Raw genomic sequence first — 22,969 nt, forward strand, 5'->3', positions numbered from 1 at the left:
TGGAGGATCGAATCTACATCAAGGATCACACTATCCTGATTTACACCGATAGATTTTGTTAAACATATTTTTGATTTATATAGCATGTATAGGGGTTGAAGTAATAAAGTAATAGTATGAATGATTTAGTATGCAAAGTAAATCTGAATGTGATGGTTGTGGTAGATATTGAAATATACATGTTTTAGCTTGAAATGGTTGATTTTGTTTAAGTCCGGTAATGCCTCGTACCTTGTTCCGACGTCTGACACGGGTAAAGGGTGTTACATGAATGCTTGTGTTGGATTGGATTACATTAGAAGTTAGCTTATTGCACATGAATCATTTGTATATAATTGTATAAGGTAATGAAATGCATGAATTAGTGTCTAGGAATGACATATATTGGCTGAATGTGAAATGTATATGTTTGGTATTTGGGTTGCAAAATTTACAGGTTGATTTCATTTAGAATTTTACAGAAACAGCCTGTGACGTCGCAACGAGAAATAGCCTATAATGTCACGGAAAGACGAGGAACCTTGTTGTCTCGATGAAACCAAACAGTTTGTCACGTCATGACGTTGATCTTGTAATTTGAAACTTTTACAATTTAGTCTTGATTCGATCTCAGTTAACATTAAAGTTTTCGTAAGCTTGTATAAGTCTCAAAAATGTTTACTTATCTTGTTGTTTGCTTATAATGTTCATATTTGAATGTTAAAATGGATTTAATTGTGTTTCTTTTTATCGTAGTTGCTTTGACAACGAAATCAACGAATGTGACACACATTTTGTCATATTGTTGCGTATCTGACTTGATTTCAATCAACCTTTTTGTTTGTGACACAATTCAATATTTGGTAGCAATTCAAATTGAGTGCTTAAAACAGGCGACCATCTACTTTCATTTGGGATTGGTGGGAATTTAGACTTCCATGCTTTCTAACAAGAAGCATTTTTCTGAAAAGTTTTTCTTTCTTAAGATTCGTATTCTTGTGAAAAAATTCTGCCATAGAAAAGACCAGACAAACTGTGAATTTTATCCGGGATTCTCAGGTTTTCAAAAAATTATTAAACTTTTCTCGATTTTTTCAAATTTCAATCCAACGATTAAGTTTTCTTTTATTTTTCTTTCAAGTTTTAATCGGACGACTATTTTATTTTGAAGTAGTGTTTTTGTCACCCATACCCAAAATTAACTTATTTCTCTAAATTTCGAAAAAAAACGACTTATTTCCCTAATTATTTTTTAAACACTACATGTATGCCTAATTCCCCTTAAAGAAAATGCATGTATACATGATGTACCATCACCGGTAAATAAATTTATATATTAACAATGTACTATGTCTTTAAAAAACGTGCATTGTAAAATATCATTTATTAAAATTTTAATTATTTGTGTTTATTTTTAAGGTAAATTACACTAAAGATCATTTAATTATTAGTAATTTTATACTTTGGTTACTCAATTTTAAAAAGTTACAATTTCATCACTGAACTATTCAAAAATTACAAGTTCGTCACTGGCTCGTTAACTTTGTAACTAACGTTAGATGTGGCTATTAACTCACTATTCATCATAGAGTAAATTACACCCAAGGTCACTCAAATATTAGTAAATTATGCCCAAGGTCACTCAACTATTAGTAAGTTTATACTTTGACCACTCAATTTTTAAAAACTTACAAGTTGGTCACTAAACTATTTGAAACCTCCTTTGCAATTGTATTCCAACAATCTTGCCACCGTCTGACCTCCTCCTCCAGCAAAGAAATACACCAAACTAGAGTTTTTTTCCCCTCCTCTTTCAATTTTATGACTTAACTATCTTTGAAATTGCCATGATGGAGAAGCTCTTTGAAGTTTGTTCACCACTGCCGAATGGTCCCCCTAACTCTGATATGTTCCTATTCTCAATGAGACTTTCTTGTTGACCTTTTGGATTAAGCCTCTATTGCCTAGAACTTTTTGACTAACTCTTAACTAAATATGGTATATCGAGTCTCCTTTCTTTTTTATTTTTGTTCTCTTTTCTTAGATTTTATTGTGTCCACTAGTTTGTAAGTCTTGATTGGGGCTTGTTGAAACATGGGACCTTTTTCCTTTTTTATTTGCCTTTTCTTTTTGTATCACTATTTACTTTAGTTGTGGTTGCGGTGATATTTGGTTGTTGATTCAAGGTAAGGATATGTGAATAGCTTAGTTGTGGATTTTCTAGGATTATGGTTTTGGTCAAGGGGGAAACAAAATGGTGAGTGAGTTAAGAATGAAGGATTTGCTGTTGCTTAGGTTAGAGGTGAAACATAGAGATATGTTGCAATTTAATCACTGTACTATTAAAAGAATCAAATAAGGTCAAATTGGATCAATTTAATCATTGTACAATTTAATTTCAAACAAATTATTTCATTTGTGGAATCATAAAAATTTTTAAAATATAACTCTACTAAACAATAAAGGACATTTTAAGCCGTAAATGTTAGCTTTCCTAAAATTTGACCTTATCTAATTTTTTACAATGCAGAGACAAATTTAATCCATTTAATAATAGGGGATTGAATTTTGTACATTGAATCTTTATTTTTTTATTCTCTTTTCGATTTTATCTAGTCATTAACCTTCTTTATTTAGCTTAAAAACTATCTTGCTTTTGACTTAAAAATTAATTTGATTTGGAAAGTAATTTTAAACTCGTACGTAATTCATGCATAATAGATTGTTTCTAGTTTTGCACTATGATAGGCCTTAGATGGCTTGGTTATTAATAGCCCATTATACTAATGCATTTTAACCTCTATGAAGACTCTGAAATATATATTTAAGTATAAAGAATGCAATTATAAATAATATAAACTTAAATGTTTATAATTATAATAAATTATTATGAAACATAATTCAATCGATAATAAAACTATATCCAAATCGAATCAATAATATATTTACACATGAAAATATATAAACCATAATAAAATATAAATGAGAATCCATATGTGATTTACACAATATGAGACTTGAATATAAGTTCTCAAAGTCTCGATCTTACCATTAAACCAAGACTTCATTAGCAAAGTTCATATATTATATTTAATGAACTAATAATGTATAAATTTCATATACCATCAATGAATAATGTAATATATAAACTAGCTATATATACATATTTATGCTACAAAATATAAGAGTAAATTTTAGTTACAGCTATCGCCTTCCATTTGAGTTTCATTATCATCTACAACAATGTCCCGTGCATACAAGCAACAATTGTCTATTCATCCAAAAATCAATATCACATGGATAAATTGAACTATTATCTTTAGAAAAAAAGGAATTTGATTTTTCACCTCATGCATATACTGGTAAGCTATTAAGCCATATGAATCGATAAGAGGCACTTACATGGAGGACATGATAATTAAATATTTAACTTTTGAGTAACTAATGAGTAGATGATAAAATGTTATTGAAAAGTTATGCATTATATTCGTAAGCTATGCCATTTGCACATTAAGCCATAAGAACTGACAAGAGGCACTTACACAGACATGATAACTAAACTTTTGACTAACCAAGGCATAGATTATAAAATGTGACTTTCAAGGTTATTGGTGAAAATGAAACTGTAATTAAGAAAATGTAGTATAAGTGAATTTTACCAGAAAAAGGAGATACTAATAGATTATAGGAGCAACGGTACCAAGATAGATTATTAACTGATTCAAAGCATCAAACACATATATATGCATGTGTTATAGTACATAGCAAGAAAACTAGTAATCTACCAAGGCAGCAGTAACCAAAACCATATATTACAAAAAATGAATGAGAATAACCACATGACCTGGCTATTCCACTAGCGATTAAGAGGATTGGAAAGCCCCTTTCCATCTGCTTCATGGCTTTCTCTAAGATGTGAACTGAGCCTCTCCCTGTCTACTTGGGAATTAAATCTAACTAGTGCATCAAAAGTTGAAAGTTCTCGTCATCATTTACCAGTACATATTCATATCCGAGGCTATCAGCACGATGGATAAACTCATCCTCCTCACTCTTTGAGACTTGGATTCCAACCAAAACATTTGCTCCTGTTTCGCCCTGTTGGATGGGATATATCAGGATTAACAATTTTTTCAATAAAAAACAACTAGAAATAGAGTCTTTAGATGCTAACCTGACCACGATAATGGAACAAACTAATATTCCAGCGTGGACTAAATGTGTCTAAGAACTTCATCAAAGCGCCAGGCCTCTCTGGGAAAATAAACCGGCACAGAACCTCATTTTCAACATCCGATCTGCCTCCCATCTGAAAGAGATAAATAAAAAGCATTAGCCAAGGCTGCACTTGTGCCACCGCCAAAAATCAAGTAAATGGAAAAAGAAAAATAACGATGATTACCAAATACCGCAGGTGATCTTTAACCAAATCACTTGCTGTAAGATTGTAAGTTCTAAGTTGAGAAGATTCCATCCTCTGCTTCATTGCTTCAAGTTCAGAAACTGAGTGAACACCAACACTGCAAACAACATTGATGGATGATGGAATGCTCTTAGTTCTTAAATTTCTGAATATTGAGTCATCCTTTGAATAACCAACACAAAACACAGCCATGGAAAGAACAATCCTAAGTTCAACACACTTGCATAGAGAAATAATACATGTATGATCTTATTGAATTTCATTAGTCACTAAAAACAGACTGATAACCAACCTGTACAAAACAACAGCTTTATCAGCAGTACATCTATATTTGAACTCAGTGATATTCATAGGCCCCATCTGTCAAATCCCAATGGTTAATGGTTATTTTTACTTATATTATTTGGCAATACAAAAGAAAAAATTGGTAATCTTGTAGAAAAGTTAAAATTCTAAAAATTGCAAAGAAATACCATTTCACAAAATTGCTTGAAACTTCCAGGTTCCTCTGGCAAAACAGTTGCAAGCACTGCCTCCTGTTGTCTACCCACATTAGCCAGTTCAGTAACCACTCTAAGCTTATCAAAATTCATGTTTGCACCACTAGTTATTGCTGCAACATTCTTCCCCTTAATGCCGTAATATTTGCAATATGCTTCAGCTCCTGCAAGGGCTAGGGCACCTGCTGGCTCAAGAATGCTTCTCTTCTCTTCAAACATATCCTGCAATACAAGCAGTACAGTTGTAAATCCCTAAGCATCCAAAGATCCATGGGTTAATTAGATGGCCATCAGGTATCTAATGAAAAAAAAAATGCACTAGTCATACGTAAGATATAAAATAAGTCCCGGAGTGAAAAATCGAAAACATAATAAGGGCTTCTAACATCTGTAACATTGAGAATAAATAATCAGAGAACGAATTATAACATAGACAGGCCACTCTCTTTTCCAAAAAGGTAAATAGCATACCAGCAAACTGCATCTAAAATTCAATTCAAACACCCAAAACATGAGAGACAAACCAGAACCTGTTTATTATAAGTGACTGTGATGTCCTCTTAACAATAGAAAGGAGAAAAAAAATCAGGCAAATCGAATAAATGAAATTTTGAAACATCAAAGTCATACCTTTATAGAGGCACAAATAGCATCACGGCTAACAAGAACGACACCATCCACCAGTTCTCTACATATGCTGAAGGTTTCTTCGCCAACCTCCTTAACAGCTACTCCATCAGCAAAACCTCCAACCTTCTCCAACATCACTCTTTCACCATGATGCAGTGACAATGCCATTGCATTTGCATCAAAAGGCTCCACTCCAATAATTTTCACCTGTAAAATAATACAACACTAAGTGCTGTGGATGAAATGATGAATTATGTCATGTAGCAAGGAACAAGCTCACTCATTATCATTTCAGACAAAAGTAAACAATATAAAATTAATATAAATAAGCTAAAAGCCTAAACTACTCATCAAAAAAATCAATTTCACAAGGAAAAAAAGAACAGAAAGAAAATATGAAAGTGAATTAATACGTAAGTGTTTACAGCAGTATAACCTAAGGTTTCAGTTATGCACTTAACAGGTTTGTAGGAGGTCAGGTCTCTAGGTAGACCAGAACAGTATGATTGATGTTGCTTGCAGAATGAAACCAGAGTTGAATGAAAAAAGATATTTAAAAGCAGAACATAAGAATAAGATAGCCTCAGATTTCGACCAGTTTATTAAGAGGTTCCCTCACACATATTATACAATTATGAGATAACACACATCAAGAATTTAAAGTCACCTCTACTATTTTGACATAATTGGCGGTCCTCAAGGTTACGTTAAATTTGAAACAGACGAGCTCTAAATAACTAAATTAGTCAATGTTGCTATTTGTCATGCCAGTCAGATGCATGCTTCTACATCTTCAACTTTTCAAGTTCATCTATTTCTGTAAGGCAGAATTGCCATCAATGGATAATATTCAATTGAAAACTATCCTATTGTAGTTTTATGAAGATCCTAAGCATCTGAACAGAGTGCCTATTATGCTATGTCAACAGAAGAGCCCAGAAATGGAATAAGCTGCCACAGAATTGGAAATAAAAAGATTAAAGCAAGTCTAGCAAGTAGCAACTATCTGAAGGGCCAACTTTAACCAAAAACTAATAAAATTTCAAGCATTGGAATTAAAATGATGATCCAAGGCTCAATAGGTATGAAAAGGAAAGAAGTTGAGGATCATGATGCGGCATGCACTTGCCATCTACTAGGAAACTATGACAACCTCCAGCATTATGAAATAGTAGAGGTCCATAGAAAGAAACGACATACCTCCGGGGAAACCCTCTTTACATATGCAGCAATGCCAGCTATAAGCCCACCACCACCAACAGGTACAAAGATTGCATGCAATGGGCTCTGCATTTGGCGCACAATCTCCATCCCAACAGTGCCTTGCCCAATGATAACGTCTGGGTGATCAAACGGGGGTATAAAGGTGCGACCTTCCTCTTTAGCCCGTTTTTTAGCATATGCTTGTGCCTCATCATAAGAATCTCCAATGAGAACAACAGTTGCACCCAACCTCTCTACAGATTGCCACTGCAAAATATGAAACCACATCTCAAATTTAGAAATCTTATAAGCAATGCAATATTGCAATTGATAAAAGAAAATCACGAAAAAAGTACCTTAATTTCTGGTGTGGTAACAGGCATAGCAATTACAGCATTGCAACCAAGTCTCCTGGCAGACAATGCAACCCCTTGGGCATGATTTCCTGCTGATGAGCAAATAACCCCTCTTTCTAGCTGCTCCTTTGGAAGCTTTGCCATCATATTATAAGCTCCACGAAGCTTAAAAGAGAAAACCTGAAAATTTGAAACATCAAATATGTAAGCAGTTCATCTGAATGAACATGAAAAAGATGTCAAAATTCATCCTTCAAGTTTTTATTGAACTACAACATAAAGGGTTTTCACTTTGGCAATCCATTAACAGATGCCAACAAATAAAAGGAAAATTCAACTAAAAACCATGTGACAATTACTTGCAACAACAATTCCTCTCAGAGCAAATAAATCAAAAATAAAAAAAGAGAGAGCTAAATTCAAGCTGAAAAAATCACTCCATAGAAGTCAACATAAGTAAAGCAAAAGCACGATCATGATCATAGAGTATAAACGGCCAAATCTCCCAAAACCCACCAACATAGAAACAAATATCATTAGAAATGAAAACTCAAAAATAATAATTCATCAAAATTCAAGAAATATGAATTAAAAAGCATAAACCACACCCTCAAAAGATTGCAAAATTTAAATGAAAGTCAAACACTTAAAATCACTAAACAATCCCCCTTGGAAATTTAATCTTTTTAAAGAATGAAGTATTTGCTTACAGGCTGTAAATCTTCTCTCTTGAGCCAAATTTGATTGCCCAATCGTTCAGAGAGCTTAGTCGCCAACTGTAATGGGGACTCTACCGCCACATCGTAAACCTTAGACGACAAGATATTGGTTAAATAACCCATCGCATTGATTACGTCGTGGTTTCCTTCATCCACCGAGCGTTCCGGTGACGCACCTAAGTATCCAGACGGATACTGCAGGGAATTAGCAGGCACCTCCTTACGCGGCACGGAAGGAACGGCTGTAAACCTCGACGAAACGACATCGGTTTCGCGATAAGTAACGGTGGGAGAAGAGATCTCAGCTGTCGGTTTAGACGCAGCGACTCTGATCAAAGGCAGGTTACATTTCTTCGTAATGGGGGGCCCAACAAAGGGTGTCTGAGGGACCCTCTCTTTGTGGCGGAGTAGTAGCGGCTGAGGTGGTGAGAGGCGGAAAGCCTCCATTCTCCTTCAAAATTTTTGAAAAAAAAAAAGGTAAGAAAAACCGTGTCAAAAGGAAAATGTGTTATTCTAAGGAGTCGGGCGGCTTCGGTCGGGACATTATTTTGTATATATAAGAGGTTTTTGGTTTGGCGCAATTTTGGACTGTACAAAGCAACCAATTAATAATTCACACGTGGCTTAAGCCTCTTACTGCTGGTAAATTAAATTTTAATTAGAAAGAGACTAACAATGTCTCTAAAAAGTTACTAAAATAATAATTTTTGTATAAAATAAAAAAATTTATTTTACCTTAAAAATAAATTTTATTTATAAAATAAAAAATTATATTAATATATTTATATTTTGATAAATTAAAAAAGCACATATACATAAATGAAAATCATCAACCTAAACTGTGTCTAAATCATAAATATGGCATCATCTAATTTAAAATCTTGACTTCATGTTAGTTTATTTAAATTATTAGGTGTAACATAATTTAATTGCAGGAGTTAGATAAGATGACAATATTTTTCTTATATTTATTAGTGGTTGAGGTTCGATTCTCTTCTTATGTATGAAACAAGTTTAAAACTTGTGGTCTTAATTTATCTACAAAATGTGAAGAATTAATTAGTAGATTCGCTCTGGTAAATAATTTAAGAAATAAAAAAGAATTTAAAGTTAATGCTCTATATCACTATTATTACCAAGAAACCTACCTAAAAGAATGGGCATAGCCATGGCAGGCAGGACTCTTGCCCACCTAAACGAAGGAATTGCCTTTTAGACCCTCCTGGGTACACATTCTCCATCCATTTAGGCTAACCAAATTGGCCCATAGCCTATTTTTGTAATAACTTTACATGGTCTGTCCTAGTTGGGTGCCATTTTGTGTCACTGTGCTGCTGGGAGATTGGCCTCTGTGTTCTTCATTACCAAGTTGCGAATTTGGAATTGTTTGTTATGTAGTTAAGGTTTGGGTCTATTTCTTTTTGGTGATTTAAGTTAAGGTTTTCTATGCGTTTGGTGTCTAAAGTTACAAGTTTGAGAGTTGAATCAACAAAATTATTATTTTTTCTAACTCAAGAAGCGACAGGGTATAAGACTAATTACATAACTGAACTTGAGTGTAAGCATGAGGATAGAACCTAACAGAAATATGATTGTCGAGAAAGAACTCCACCAAACTGTATATAAAAGGGGCTCACAATCATGTGCAAAAGAGACAATATTGCTCAGTCAAAATCCTACAAAAGATTGAAAAAACAATTGATAACTTTCTTCCAAGCATGTGGCAAAAATGAAAAAGTTAAAACCATGGTTGTTAACATTTCCTTTATTTATTTATGCAGCATGACTCATGATTAAAACCAATAAAAAAGATTAGATGTTTTGAAATTTTATTAATTGTTTTTGACTGCATATGCGTTATCATGTCTAAAAAAGGACCACTAGAACATTAATAAAAGGGTTAAAGATGCTTTTTGTTTCTAATAAAAAATTGTAAGCTGTTTGATTTTTAGTTGGTAGGGAAAAAAAAGCATTTTCACTTCCAGGTTTGTTTATTGGCGATTACAGTATTTCTAAGTGGGCTCCTTTTAAAAGCTTTGCCTTTATAGCATTTATGGGTTTGGGGCTACCATATATTGAACTAGAAGTTGGAGCCGGATGTCCATGGCCTGACCCGCCCCGACATGTTTAGACTTGGAAAATAACATGTGTTACTATTTACTAATTATTAATCACTTAACTTATAAAATGATTTTTTTTAATTATCTAAATAAATTGATTATTTACAAAAATAATCTAAGTGTAAAATTTTGCATGAAAATGACATATTTTCTATAATGCATGTTGGTGTCGGCCATCTCACCACTAGACCTGTCTATGGGCCGGGCCTGAAAAAAATTTTGGCCCGACTCTTAGGCTTAGGCCCTGGCCCGGCCCAGCCTGAAATATGGGCCTAAAATTTTACCCAGGCCCGGCCCGAGAAAAAAATAGGCCCGAGCCCGGCCCGATTTTTAATAAACACAAAAAATATTTTAAAAATAAAAAAATAAAAAATATATTTTTTAAATATTTTAAAATTAAAAAATAAAAATAAAAAATATTTTTATTATATTCGGGCGGGCGGGCCGGCTCGGCAAAAAAGTTGAGCCGAGCCCGCCCATTTTTAAACAGGCCTCGTTTTTGCCCAAGCCCATATTTTGGGCCTATATTTTTACCCGAACCCTCCCATATTTCGGGCAAGCCAGCGCCCCGGGCCGAGCCACCTGGCCCATGGACAGGTCTACTCACCGCCAACGCCACCCTTTATCATCTCGTAATGATTACTCGATGATTGCTCAATCTATAAAAATTATTTTTTTTGTCCGCACTGTGTTCATCGTCACTAATATGTATTTTTTTAAATACACTTTAAAAGTACTTTTATTTCGGGATTTAAAAGAAAAAATAATATTTTAATAGATGTCAGCGTTCACGTTGCCGACATCGGTTCAAATTTCTTAAAAAATTGATTTTTTTTGTGTTGACGTTCACATTGCCGGCATGCACCAGTTCAATTTTTTAAAAAAATAATTTTTTTTCTTTTTTGGTGTCAGTGCTCTTATTGCCGATACCGATGTGGTTTTTGAAAAAAAATTTGGTTGGCATGCTCTGGTTGTCGGGACCGGTGCTATTTTTTAAAAAAGCCAAAGACACTTTATCATTGACGAAAGACTGCGGCGTTGCCGTATTTGTTGTCGATAACCACACCTCCCCCACTACCAATATGTTTTTCCTCTGCTTGCTGCTACCACCATGCAACGCTTTTTGCTGCATACTTTTTGTTTTTGAAGCGACCGACATTGGCTTATTCAGCATTGTGGCTTCATTCGAAAAAGCTAAGGAAAAATGAAAAGAAAACATGAAGAGAAAAAAGCAAGGCAAATGCATGAACAAAAAAAATATAGACTTGAGAAATAAAACAATTAATGATAACAGTAATAAGATTAATTACTTGTAAACGGTGTTAAGCTATACAAGCAGCTTAGAAACAAAGACTTAGAATTTCTTCATTATAAAACTCATATCTTTAAGTACAGACTTCTCATAGTTTTATACACAAATGAATGTGTAACTAATAGCTCAACTACTTAACAGTTCAACTGTTAACTGAACGTACAACAGTTTTAACTACTAACAATTTTACTAACTACTCTAACATTCCCCTGGTTTGATCAACTTTTGAGTACCAAGTTCATTAAATGAGACAACACGTAGAGCATGTCGAAACCATGCAAAGTTCTTCGGTGTGACAGGCTTTGTGAGGACATCAGCAATCTGCTGATCAGATGGTACAAAATTAACTTGAAGTAAACCAACAAGGATCTTCTCACGCACAAAATGATGCTCAATATCAACATGCTTCATTCTAGCATGATGTGTAAGGTTATCTGCTACTAACACTGCAGAAGAATTATCACACCAAATGACTGGTGTTTTTGCTACTGCTACCACAACTTCATCTAGCAACTGTTTGATCCACAACAACTCAGACACGCAGTTGGCTAGACTGCGATACTTCGCTTCAGCAGAGGATCTTGATACTACTGACTGCTTCTTCGAGCACCAAGCAATCGGGTTTGGTCCTATGTACACAACATAACCAGATGTAGAGCGACGATCATCAATAGAGGAAGCCCAATCTGCATCTGAGTAGCACACCAGATCAGGTTGACCCTTTGAAAAATATAATCCATGATCTAACGTACCAGCTAAATACCTCAGCACACGTTTAACAGCTCGCCAATGGTTATCACTTGGTGAGTTCATGAACTGACTGAGCTTGTTGACACAAAACGAAAGATCAGGTCGTGTGACACACACATATTGAAGTATCCCTATAACACTGCGATACAGATGAACATCAGAGAATAACAGACTGTTGTCTGAGGCAGTCAACTTAGGTGTATTCACCATGGGTGTAGGAGTAGTCGCAGCCTCAGTCATACCAGCTTTGTGTAGTAACTCCATGATATAATTCTTTTGGCTAAGTAGCAGCCCCTGAGTTGTCCTTTGTACATCAACCCCTAAGAAGAAGTTAAGATCACCCATATCTTTTAGAGCAAACTTACTGTGAAACTGACGGACTACCTCACTTATGTCATGGTCAGAGCTCCCAATGAGCACTATATCATCTACATACACCATGAGCAGTAGACACACTCCTGTTGAATCTCGAATGAACAATGATGAGTCTGCTTTGGACACTCGAAAACCAAGTTGAGAGACCAGATAATGCTTAAGTGTCTGAAAAGCACGAGGAGCCTGGCGAAGGCCATAGAGAGCCTTATTCAATTTGCATACAAGCTTCTGTCCAGTACCGTTTGATACCTCAAATCCAGGAGGTTGCTCCATATATATTTCTTCAGTCAATTCACCATTAAGAAAAGCGTTATTAATATCAACCTGTCGTAACGGCCAGCCCTGCATAATAGCAAGTGCAAGAATTGTCCGAATGGTTGAAGCTCGAACAATTGGACTAAATGTGGCATGGAAATCAAGTCCTGCATGCTGGGAGAATCCTTTTGCAACCAAACGAGCTTTATACTTGTCAAGAGACCCATCTGCCTTTGTTTTGACTTTAAACAGTCACTTACAACCGATAGCTTGTTGATTATCTGGTAATGCGCAAATGTCCCAAGTATTGTTGCGAGTTAATGCCTGCAACTCTGTACAAACTGCAGCCTACCAACATGCAGACTTCATAGCTTCATGAATGTCGCTAGGCATGGCACTGGTCGAAGGAGATGACATGCTCAGAAAGACCTTTGGCTTAAAAATTCCTGCTTTACTTCTGGTTAGCATATTATGTGTATTGCATGGAGCTGACATACTAGGGGCAGTAGGTAGAAAGGACTGTATCTGCTCAGGTGTAGGGTTTCTAAGTGGTAGAGATGAACTAGGTAGAGACGACTCATGAGAGATAGGTGTAGATGTAATATTGGGAGGGTCAATAGTGGAGGGGCTGACAGATGAATGGTAGGAAATTAATGGACATGTAGTATTAGGGATAGTAGGAATGACAGGTGTATGTTGAGGTGATGACAGTACTAAAAGTTTAGAGCTGGATGGGACATGTGTAGTATTAGGGACTACTGAAACAGTGTTGCTTTTGTATGGAAACTTAAATTCATGGAAAGTGACACTTCGGGAAATGTAGACTCTACCTGTTGGGTCTTGACATTTGTATCCTTTGTGAGAGGGTGAGTAACCTAAGAATACACAAGGAGTTGACCGAAACTGCAGTTTGGTTTTGTGAAATGGTCTAAGATTTGGGAAGCATAGACAGCCAAAGGTTCGAAGAAATGTGTAGTCTGGTTGCATGTGAAATAGTTTCTCATAGGGGGAGATGTTACCTAAGGTAGAAGAAGGCAAGCGATTGATCAGGTACACAGCACTACAGAACGCTTCGTTCCAAAATGTCAAAGGCATGGATGCATGAGCAAGTATTGACAAGCCTGCTTCAACTATCTGCCTATACTTGCGCTCTACAACATTGTTTTGCGCAGACGTGTAAGGGCAAGTGAGCCGATGTACTATCATTTGATTATTGAGATAACTTTGTAGCGCCTGAAACTCCCCTCCCCCATCAGTTTGTAATGCTCGAAGTTTACAGCCCAGTATCCTTTCAGCCTGTCTGTGAAATTGTGGAAACACACCATAGACATCAGATTTCTTCTTCAAAAAATAACCCATGTGTAACGTGTAAAAACATCAGTAAAGGCAACATAGTAGTGAAAACCATTAGATAGAATCGGTGCTGGTCCCCAAACATCAGCAAGAACCAACTGTAGTGGAGAAGTATAGTTAGTAACAGACTTTGAAAATGGAAGCTTGTGCTCTTTTCCCATATGACAGGCAACACATTCATTAGCTTTATTATCATCATCAAAATGTATATTACAATGATGAAGAGCCCTTGTGAGTATGGCTCGACAAGGGTGTCCTAATCTAGTGTGCCAAATACTGAGTGGAAGCGTGGCACTGGTTGTAAGACATTGAGCTCGTTTGGAATCCAAGTCATCTTTGTCAGAATTGTTGAAGTGTATCTTATACAGTCCTCGATCAACTGATCCTCGAAGAAGCACTTCTTTGGTGTTCAAATCACGAACCTGACACTGAGTAGGAAGAAATTCAAACATGACTTGATTATCTTTCATGAACTTGGACACTGATAATAAATTCTTACTAATGCCTGGCACAAAAAGTAGAGATTGCATATATAGAGGACGAGAACGAGTGAGAAGAGATGACTGTCCTGTAGACAACACTGGAAGAGCTGATCCATTTCCTACATATACTTTACCTGGTCCTTTGTAGGTAGTAGTGTCACTTATTGATGCAGCAGAGTTTGTAAGGTGATGTGTGGCACCAGAGTCTGGGTACCATGCATTATCACCAACTGTGTCAGGTGTTGCAACATACGCTTGAGGCGGAGATGCACCAACCTACTGAGTAGGACTTCCAGCAAAGACATTAGGCCAACTAGACAAAAAAGGAGGTGGAGAAAACCAACCTGGTGGACACCATGCGGTATTTGGCTATGTTACAGGTAAAAAAGGAACACACCATGGTGCAACTTGAGGACCTGCACCAACCATGCAGATATTTGCCTGAGGAGGAGGTCTATAATTGGCACTCTTATAGGAAGAATCAAAACGATGATAACAGCGATCAACGAGATGCCCATTCTTGCCACACAATTGACACTGAATTCGCGAGGCAGAAGAGCGTCCTCGCTCACGCCCCCGATATGCTGAGGAAGGACGATAAGATGGAATATGATCAGTGGAGCCAGTACGGTCAGATGGTTGATCAGTAACCACATTTGCAGAACTAGAGGTGTCTCCAAGAACAACCTGCTGTCTGGCTTCAGCATCAACAAGCATAGTTGCTACTCATTGAACAGTGTATGGAACCTGACTTGCTGTAATAATGGCAATCACCGATTCATACTCAGGAGAAAGTTCATTGAGAATAGCAGTTACATGTTCTCGTTCACTAATAATCTCACCAGAACTAGCAAGGTTGTCACAACACCCTTTTATTTTCATCAAGAACTCTTTCATGCTCAGATCACCTTTGCGTTGAGAATGCAAGGCTCGTCTATAGGACATTAGTCTGGAGGTGGTCTGACTGCCATACAAGTTGAGGAGTGCATCCCAGATTTGAGCACTCGTGTCCATGCCAATAAGGCGTGGAAGAACCGTTTGGCTAATGGAAGACAACAGCCAAGAGGCTAGGGCGCTATCCTGCTGCTCAAAACGAGAAAAGTCTGGATTTTCATGACGCATACCATTGTCATCAAATAAAAACGGAGTAGGAGGAATTGTTCTTGAATCCAAGAAGCTTTGAAGCTTATATGTTTTGACAGCCAAGAGAACTTGTTGACGCCAGAGAAGATAGTTGCTATCATCAAGAAAAATACTAATTTTCTTTGTAGAGAAAAACCTACCATCAACGACTTCATCAGTAGCACTGGACACTGGCACTGAGGAGGGAGAACGCACAGCAGACGGACTGGATGGAGGATCCATGGAAACACACAGAATTTAAGAAAACACCAGGAAAGAACCTACTTCTGATACCATGTTAAGCTATACAAGCAGCTTAGAAACAAAGACTTAGAATTTCTTCATTATAAAACTCATATCTTTAAGTACAGACTTCTCATAGTTTGATACACAAATGAATGCATAACTAATAGCTCAACTACTTAACAGCTCAACTGTTAACTGAACGTACAACAGTTTTAACTACTAACAACTTTACTAACTACTCTAACAAACGGCATGATCAAATGAAAGGACAAATCAGAAAAAAAGATAGTAAAATAATTATTCACGAAAAGAAAAAGAAATTGAGTTGATAAATTCAACTTTCAATTTTATGGTTTCAATGTATTTACTTAACATAAAATATATTTTATTCTTAAAAAAAGTTTTATACGGGGAGTAAAAGTTTAAAAATTGAAGAGTTGAAATAAAATTTTATTGTAATTAAATTCCATTCATTGTTTTAATTATATTAATTTAACGGCCTAAAAATTAAGGGATTGAAGAATTTGAAATGGAACTTAATTACAATAAAATTGTCATTAATTATATTAATTAATTACTGTAATTACATTAATTAATGGGAATTAAAAGTTTAAGAAAATGAAGAGTTTGGAATGAAATTGTAATGTCTTAAACTTTTAATATACAATTTTTGGAGAATAAAAATATCTTTTATATTAAGTAAAGTACATTAAAACCATAAAATTGAAAGTCAAATTTATCACTCAATTTCTTTTTCTTTTGGGAATAATTATTTTACTATATTTTTTGTTTTTGATTTGTCCCGTTTGACCTTGTTGGCATCTTATTTATTTTACAGTTAATTAATCTTGTTACTGGAGAAGGGGTTATATGAAACTATGATTCTATGTCATCCTTATCCCTTTTCAATAGGAGAATAACAAATCAGATTTTTTTACCCTTCATTTTCAGCTTTTTCCTCCTGAAAAATTTAAATCCATTTGAAAATGCTAAAAATGAGGAGGAAAAATCTGATTTGACATTCTCCTATTGAAAAGAGATAAGGATGGCGTGGAATCACAGTTTCATACAATCTTTTCTCTTTGTTACTGTTATATTTCCCAAGTCTATATTTTTTTGCTCATGCATTTGTGTTGTCCTCTTCTCTTCCTCTTTTCTTTTCATTTTTCCTTATCTTTTTCGAATCAAGCCACAATGTTGAATAAGTCAATGTCAGTCGCTTCAAGAACAAGAAGCAGGTGGTGAAAGCGTTGTATAGTGATAGCAACAAGTAGAGGAAGAAGACACTAGCGGTGGAAGAGGTGCGGTTAGTGGCAACAAATATGGCAACGCTGCAGTCTTCCATCAATGATAAAGTGTCTTCAGCTTTTTTAAAAAAGGTCACTGATCCTAACAACCAAAGCATGCCGCAAAAAAAGTTTCAAAAATCACATCAGTGCCGACAACGAGAGCATCAACACCAAAAAAGTAAAAAATCATTTTTTATATTTGAATATATGTCGGCAACATGAACATCAACACCTATTAAAATATATTTTTTAAATCTCGGAATATCAATATTTTTAAAATGTATTTGAAAAAAATACATACTGGTGTCGGCGAACACAATACAGGCACAAAAAATTCATTTTTTTATAAATCGAGCAATCATCAGACAATCATTATGGGATGATGGAGGGTGATGCCGATGGTGAGATGGTCGACACAAACATGTACTGTAGAAAACATGTCATTTTCGTACAAGATTTTGCACCTGAGTTTATTTTCATAAATAATCAATTTATTTGGGTTAGCTTTGAAAAAAACCTACAAAATGGTCACTAAATTGTTGATGTATGGTCTAGTCCATTCACACTGCCTGTACCAATTGAAAGATCTTATTTCTTTTCTCTTCTATAGTTCAAGTTTGCAACGTGCCAAACACGACCCTATAATAGGATTCAAGTATAGTCTGTCACTATATGAAAACAAACTAACTTTAAAACATTTCGGCAGAAGCTTTGAATAATTCTAACAAAGTTATAGATATAGAATTATTTTAGCTGTTATTTTACTAAGGTGAAAGAAGTATCATTAGTTCAAAAATAATATACAAGTCATATGGCGTTTAAGTTCAAATATGGTAACTTTGTAAACAAATTGTATTAACTTAAACCAAATATTAGTACTTCATAAAAATTTCATCAAAACAGAGTCTTAACAAAAAAGTTCTTTCTACAATTCATTTTCAAAATACAGTTATGCGCCACCCCCATAAGACATGCATGATACAGACACAAAGCAGTCAACTCATAATCGTAACAGCACTTTGGCATTGTCCTTGAACAGACTCTTCCTTCTATCAACAATCCTAAAAAGGAAAAAGGAATAACAAAGTAAGTTAGTTTGAACTTAGTGAATTCCAAATAGAAAAAATTTATACAGTACATTACTTAGTACATTAACCAAACCTTCTTGAAAATCATACATGAACTACATAGAATACACTCACTGGCGTATACAAAACATAGATAGACTTAACATGCCAGCTTACTTATTCTTTAGGCGTATACTGTACGCCAACTTAACATAACTCAGACAAATCCATATTCATACCAGCCACATACCCAAAATATAGAATCAGAAGCATATCTTTAGACTTATTCACAATCATTCTCCCCCTTAACTCCTCTTATCATTTTCGTTCAGAATAGCATGTTTTATCATGATTTGTCAATCTGGTTTGCAATATATCTGCCCTAATGGAGGCTACACAAACATATCTCCACATCCTCGTCACCACATATCAAATCATATCGTATCATACATATCAAAAGCAAATGGTAGTGACTTAAGCATGAAGAATGACACTTACTTCATTTTACAAACAGACTGTACTCAGACTGATAATTATGGATAACCATTATCCACACAAATATCTTTCATTCATTATTCATTCACACACTTTTCATCCTTTACAGAGGAAGAATACTTACCTTATACAAAATATAAAATAAAGAAACTATAGTACATGGAAATAAGAAGGAGCTCATTAAAAACTCTAACACAAGTATATAAAGCAGGTCCCTTTCCCTTATCACTTGGACCTTCGTTATCTTCTTGAGCAATACGTTGGTACTAACGTATGAGTTAGTCGAATGCTGCAAACCTTACTTCAAAGGGGTTTTCCAAACTTAAGTTTTCAAAGAGTTTTCAACGAAAAATCAAGAAAGAAGAAGAAAACATAAATGTGTTCAGAAAGACCATCGCTATCCTTATATACTTGAGCTCGGAGACAATTATTAGTGGAAAAATCAGATAATTTCACTAACTCTCTTGATTCCCGTGATTAAGTGCTCTTAACTTAATCTAAGTCTTATCATCTATAGTAGTCTAATTCTGTTTTAACTAAGTCTCAACTTAACTAATTCAAATTACCATACTTAAATAATAAATAAATCTAAACAATTGCAAACTTACTAAGTTCACCCAAAACATCTGAGTTGGGTGAATACTTAAAGAAAAGTCTGCCAAACCACAAAACACGCTAAAACAAAGAGTTCGTCAAATGATGCATCACACAGAATCTTATATTTAGTCAAAACAAACACTTTACTTACTCATATCTATCCTTATTTTACCAATAACACACCAAACAATAATCAGATACAGAGACTTCGTCAGGCGGGTTGTTACAAATTTTTTCATGAAACAACTTTGAACGTCACAAATTTAAAAATTTGTGAACTAAATTCCAAACAATTTTCTTCTCTGGTCTCTAACATTAGCCATCAAATCGACCTGGATCTAAATTATGTTCTTCTACTCATTAATAGGTACTGATCCATCATATCGATCATCAAACTTTAAAAAAAAAAAACTTAACAACCTAGTGACTTAAATAAAAACTCCCAAATAGTTTAGTACCTTAAATGAAAATTTTTAGATGGTTCAATTATTATTTTGTAACTTTTTTGAAGTTAAGTGACTAAAATGTAAACTTACTTTTAGTTTAGTAACCTTGATGTAGTTTACCCTAATAATTATTTTAGTGTTGGTCATAGGTACACTAAGGTTAAACTATGCCATAAGTCTTTGCACACTTCGTAATTTTAGAATTTTGTCTTTTTACTTTAATTTCTAGGAATTTAGTCCCTCTACTTTTCATTTAACAACTCAATTTTTGTCTTGCATTAGAATCCATTGTCTAGGTCGAGTGTAGAGTGTTACATTTCATATTTCAAAATTCGAGTCTAACTGTTAATACTAAATAAATTTATTAACTCATGATCATTGCAACATCATTTTTTAGTTATATAGCTATCAAGTGAGCATTTTTTATTTTAAAATGTTACACCAACAAATGTATCCGTGTTAATAATTAGACTTAATTTTTGAAAACTGAAAAATAAAATAACGAAATTCCCAAAATAAAAGTATAAAAACTAAATTTTAAATTTATTAAAAAGTACAAAAAAACTTATAACACTAATAAAGCACTTTTTTTAATCTCCTTTTATATATTTAATTTTTACTCTACAATTACCCTCTCAACTCTTCTTAGAGTAGCATTGACCTTTATATATATATATATATATATATATATATATGTATATTAGTGTAATCCACAATCATGATAGTGAAAATGAAGTTTTAGGTATCACCATACGTAAATATCATGTATTGGTATTAATTATTAAGTGTGTTTGAATTCACGTATTCTTATATGTTATAAAAATAATTGTATTAATTGATTCAAAACAACAACAAATATTATTTAACAATCTAATAAATTTGATGAAAGGAATATGATAAGGTGTGATGGGTGAATTGTTTGATTATGAAAGTTGGCTAAACATAAAGAAAAATAACGTTTAAGCAACACAAAAGGAATCAGATTCCAGATGACAAAATGAAAATGAAGTTATGAACTAAGGCTTTAGAGTAGTCAAAAAGCAACCACCATTTAACCTATTCCTATAAGCCAAGAAAAGTTATGTTAACATAAAGGTTAAGAATCTTTCTCTTTATACCTTTATATATAAAACACTTAAGCACAGATTTATCTTATACCAACTCTAATAAACCTTTCCCAAATTTTCCTTGTTTTGCACAGAAAGAGAGCTTACAATCAGACTTAACATTCAAATTCAGAAATTGATTTTTTTTTTTTTTTTTTGTGATGGAAAGTTCATCATCAAGAGCTGAAGTAATAAAGCCAATGCTTCTTAAAGCTGGCATTCCCTTGGCACTCTCTGTTGCAGGTTTTATCTATGCCAGGATCATTGCCAAAAGAAGAATAAACCTACAAGTTTCTTCAATGGAAACCCAGGTAAGTCCCCTGGAAACTGATCCTCAACAGTTTAGATCAAGTGAAGCTATACTTTATCCTACATCTTCTACAAGTGGAGATGATGGAGAAAATATTTGTACAAGTACTGACTTTACAAGCATGATTACAAGTTCTGAAATTCAGAACAGAATTGCTTATGGAGAAGAGATTTTAGGCCTAAGATCCCGAGTCGAAGAGCTTCAAAAGAGAGAATGGGAATTAGAAAGGAAGTTTCTTCGTTTCGTCGATCTTAAAGAACAAGAATCTGTGCTTATGGAGCTTAGGAACATGTTGTTGATGGAAAGTTTGTGTATTGAGTTCATGGATAGAGAAATTTCATCCATGGAGGCCGAGAACAAAAGGGTCGAAAACATAGTTATGGAATTTGTAAGAGTTGTGGAGCAGATTGAGCATTGGAAATCACAGAATGGGTTGCTTGAGAGAAAAGTAAAGAGGCTTTTGAGAAAAACAAAAGGCCTAGACAAACTCATAGGAGAAAAAGATTTGAAGATTCAAGCTAAAGATGCAGAAATTAGAAGAAATGGTGAAGAACTACAAGGAAGAAGCAATGTTATCAAGAAACTAGAAGATGAAATGAGGGACCTCAAATGCTTGACTCTTCAATTGCAGGATCAGAAAGATGAGCTTTCAAAGAAGTTGGAATTAGCAGAGGTTTCACATTCATCAATCTCAAAGGTTTGTAAATTTTAATTTTAGGAACAAACTTTTTGTACTATGCTAATCCGACTCCTCATTTAAGCACGCATATCCTCAAACTGTGACCCAACTCGTGTGTTTTCAGAGTGCAGAAGAGGGGATAACCAGGGAGGAATACACGCAACTTGCCAATGAATATGAACAAGTTCAAAAGGAAAGAAGTGATGAATTAACGGAGCTTACTTACTTAAGATGGTGCAATGCATGCTTGAGATACGATCTGAAGCGATATCAACTGCTGCAAGAGTATATCCAGGGGAGCAAGGATGAGCTGGAACAAGACTTTGAAGAAGGTGGAGAAAGTGTAGGATTTAGAGTAGAAGAGGAGCTAGGCAGTCCAAAAATGGTGGAGCCTCGCTTTGGTGTTGCAAAAGGTGGCGAAGTTAGCTCCAAAAGACAGAAATTGCTTAAAAAATTCAAGAAATTGGTGGATGGAAAAGGCAAGCATGAAAGGAAGTGCTTTGGCAGACATTCAGTTTGTGATGAAATGCAAGATCAGGAACATGTCGTTCATGCAAGGAATTCATGTTCTAGTATTTAACAATTTCAGGTTTATAACTTGGAGACTTATAAAATCCATGTCAATGAGAAACCTGCAGTTAGAAGTAAAAACAACAGCAGCAGCAGCTTGGGGAAAATGTGTAGAATAAATGGTGATGACATAGTTTAAAAGTTGCCTTCCATTAAGTGTTTCTTTTAAAAGTCCATTGATAGACTCAGATCCAAATGGCTAAAATTGGATCATATATGTAGCCCAAATTTGGGTTTAATCTTAAGGGGCTTTGTCCAATAAAAAGCCATCGTTGCCCATTTTCCTATCTGTGTCATAAATCAGTCTAAAATATGTTCAAGTAATGTGTCAAATCTGGGCATGCCCCCACCCAAGTACCTATCGATGTCAACATTCCAACCACTAAAAAGTAAAACCTGTTAGTTGGTGGATATGATATTTCCTTTATTAAATCATTATATTTTCAATCTCTTTCCTAAATTCCAACAACGTTTTAATTTTGTCTTTTGAGTTTTTTTATTACATACGGATGAGAAACAATTTTAAATTATATATATTTATCAGCTAACTTAAAATTTTTAATTTTGCCTTAAAAATTAATTTTC

The 22,969-nt window shown here is 34.7% G+C and overlaps 2 protein-coding genes across 2 annotated transcripts; one reads left to right on the plus strand and one right to left on the minus strand.

Annotated features, from left to right (window-relative positions):
* Positions 1-3,661: 3,661 nt before the first annotated feature.
* LOC105799721 (threonine dehydratase biosynthetic, chloroplastic) lies at positions 3,662-8,333 on the minus strand. Its single transcript, XM_012630411.2, has 9 exons — positions 7,802-8,333; positions 7,092-7,271; positions 6,733-7,002; positions 5,533-5,739; positions 4,876-5,124; positions 4,695-4,762; positions 4,382-4,499; positions 4,154-4,288; positions 3,662-4,077 (listed from the first exon to the last, which is right to left on the minus strand). Exons 1-9 carry the CDS (start codon positions 8,255-8,257, stop codon positions 3,937-3,939), a joined length of 1,824 nt encoding a protein of 607 aa, XP_012485865.1. The 5' UTR covers positions 8,258-8,333; the 3' UTR covers positions 3,662-3,936.
* Positions 8,334-20,867: 12,534 nt separating this feature from the next.
* LOC105799723 (protein CHUP1, chloroplastic) lies at positions 20,868-22,864 on the plus strand. The gene is made up of 2 exons (XM_052620631.1): positions 20,868-21,832; positions 21,939-22,864. The coding sequence occupies exons 1-2, from the start codon at positions 20,987-20,989 to the stop codon at positions 22,392-22,394; spliced, it is 1,302 nt and encodes a 433-aa protein (XP_052476591.1). The 5' UTR covers positions 20,868-20,986; the 3' UTR covers positions 22,395-22,864.
* Positions 22,865-22,969: the final 105 nt, after the last annotated feature.

Source organism: Gossypium raimondii, chromosome 9 (assembly GCF_025698545.1).
Source record: "Gossypium raimondii isolate GPD5lz chromosome 9, ASM2569854v1, whole genome shotgun sequence".
NCBI classification, from domain to species: Eukaryota; Viridiplantae; Streptophyta; class Magnoliopsida; order Malvales; family Malvaceae; genus Gossypium; species Gossypium raimondii.

Coding starts and splice junctions, on each gene's coding strand:
- LOC105799721 (XM_012630411.2), bottom strand. CDS start 8,257: ATGGAGGCTTTCCGCCTCTCACCACCTCAGCCGCTACTACTCCGCCAC. Junction 7,003..7,091: donor TTACCACACCAGAAATTAAG/GTACTTTTTTCG, acceptor CATATTTTGCAG/TGGCAATCTGTAGAGAGGTT. Junction 4,763..4,875: donor TCAAGCAATTTTGTGAAATG/GTATTTCTTTGC, acceptor GGGATTTGACAG/ATGGGGCCTATGAATATCAC.
- LOC105799723 (XM_052620631.1), top strand. CDS start 20,987: ATGGAAAGTTCATCATCAAGAGCTGAAGTAATAAAGCCAATGCTTCTT. Junction 21,833..21,938: donor CACATTCATCAATCTCAAAG/GTTTGTAAATTT, acceptor GTGTGTTTTCAG/AGTGCAGAAGAGGGGATAAC.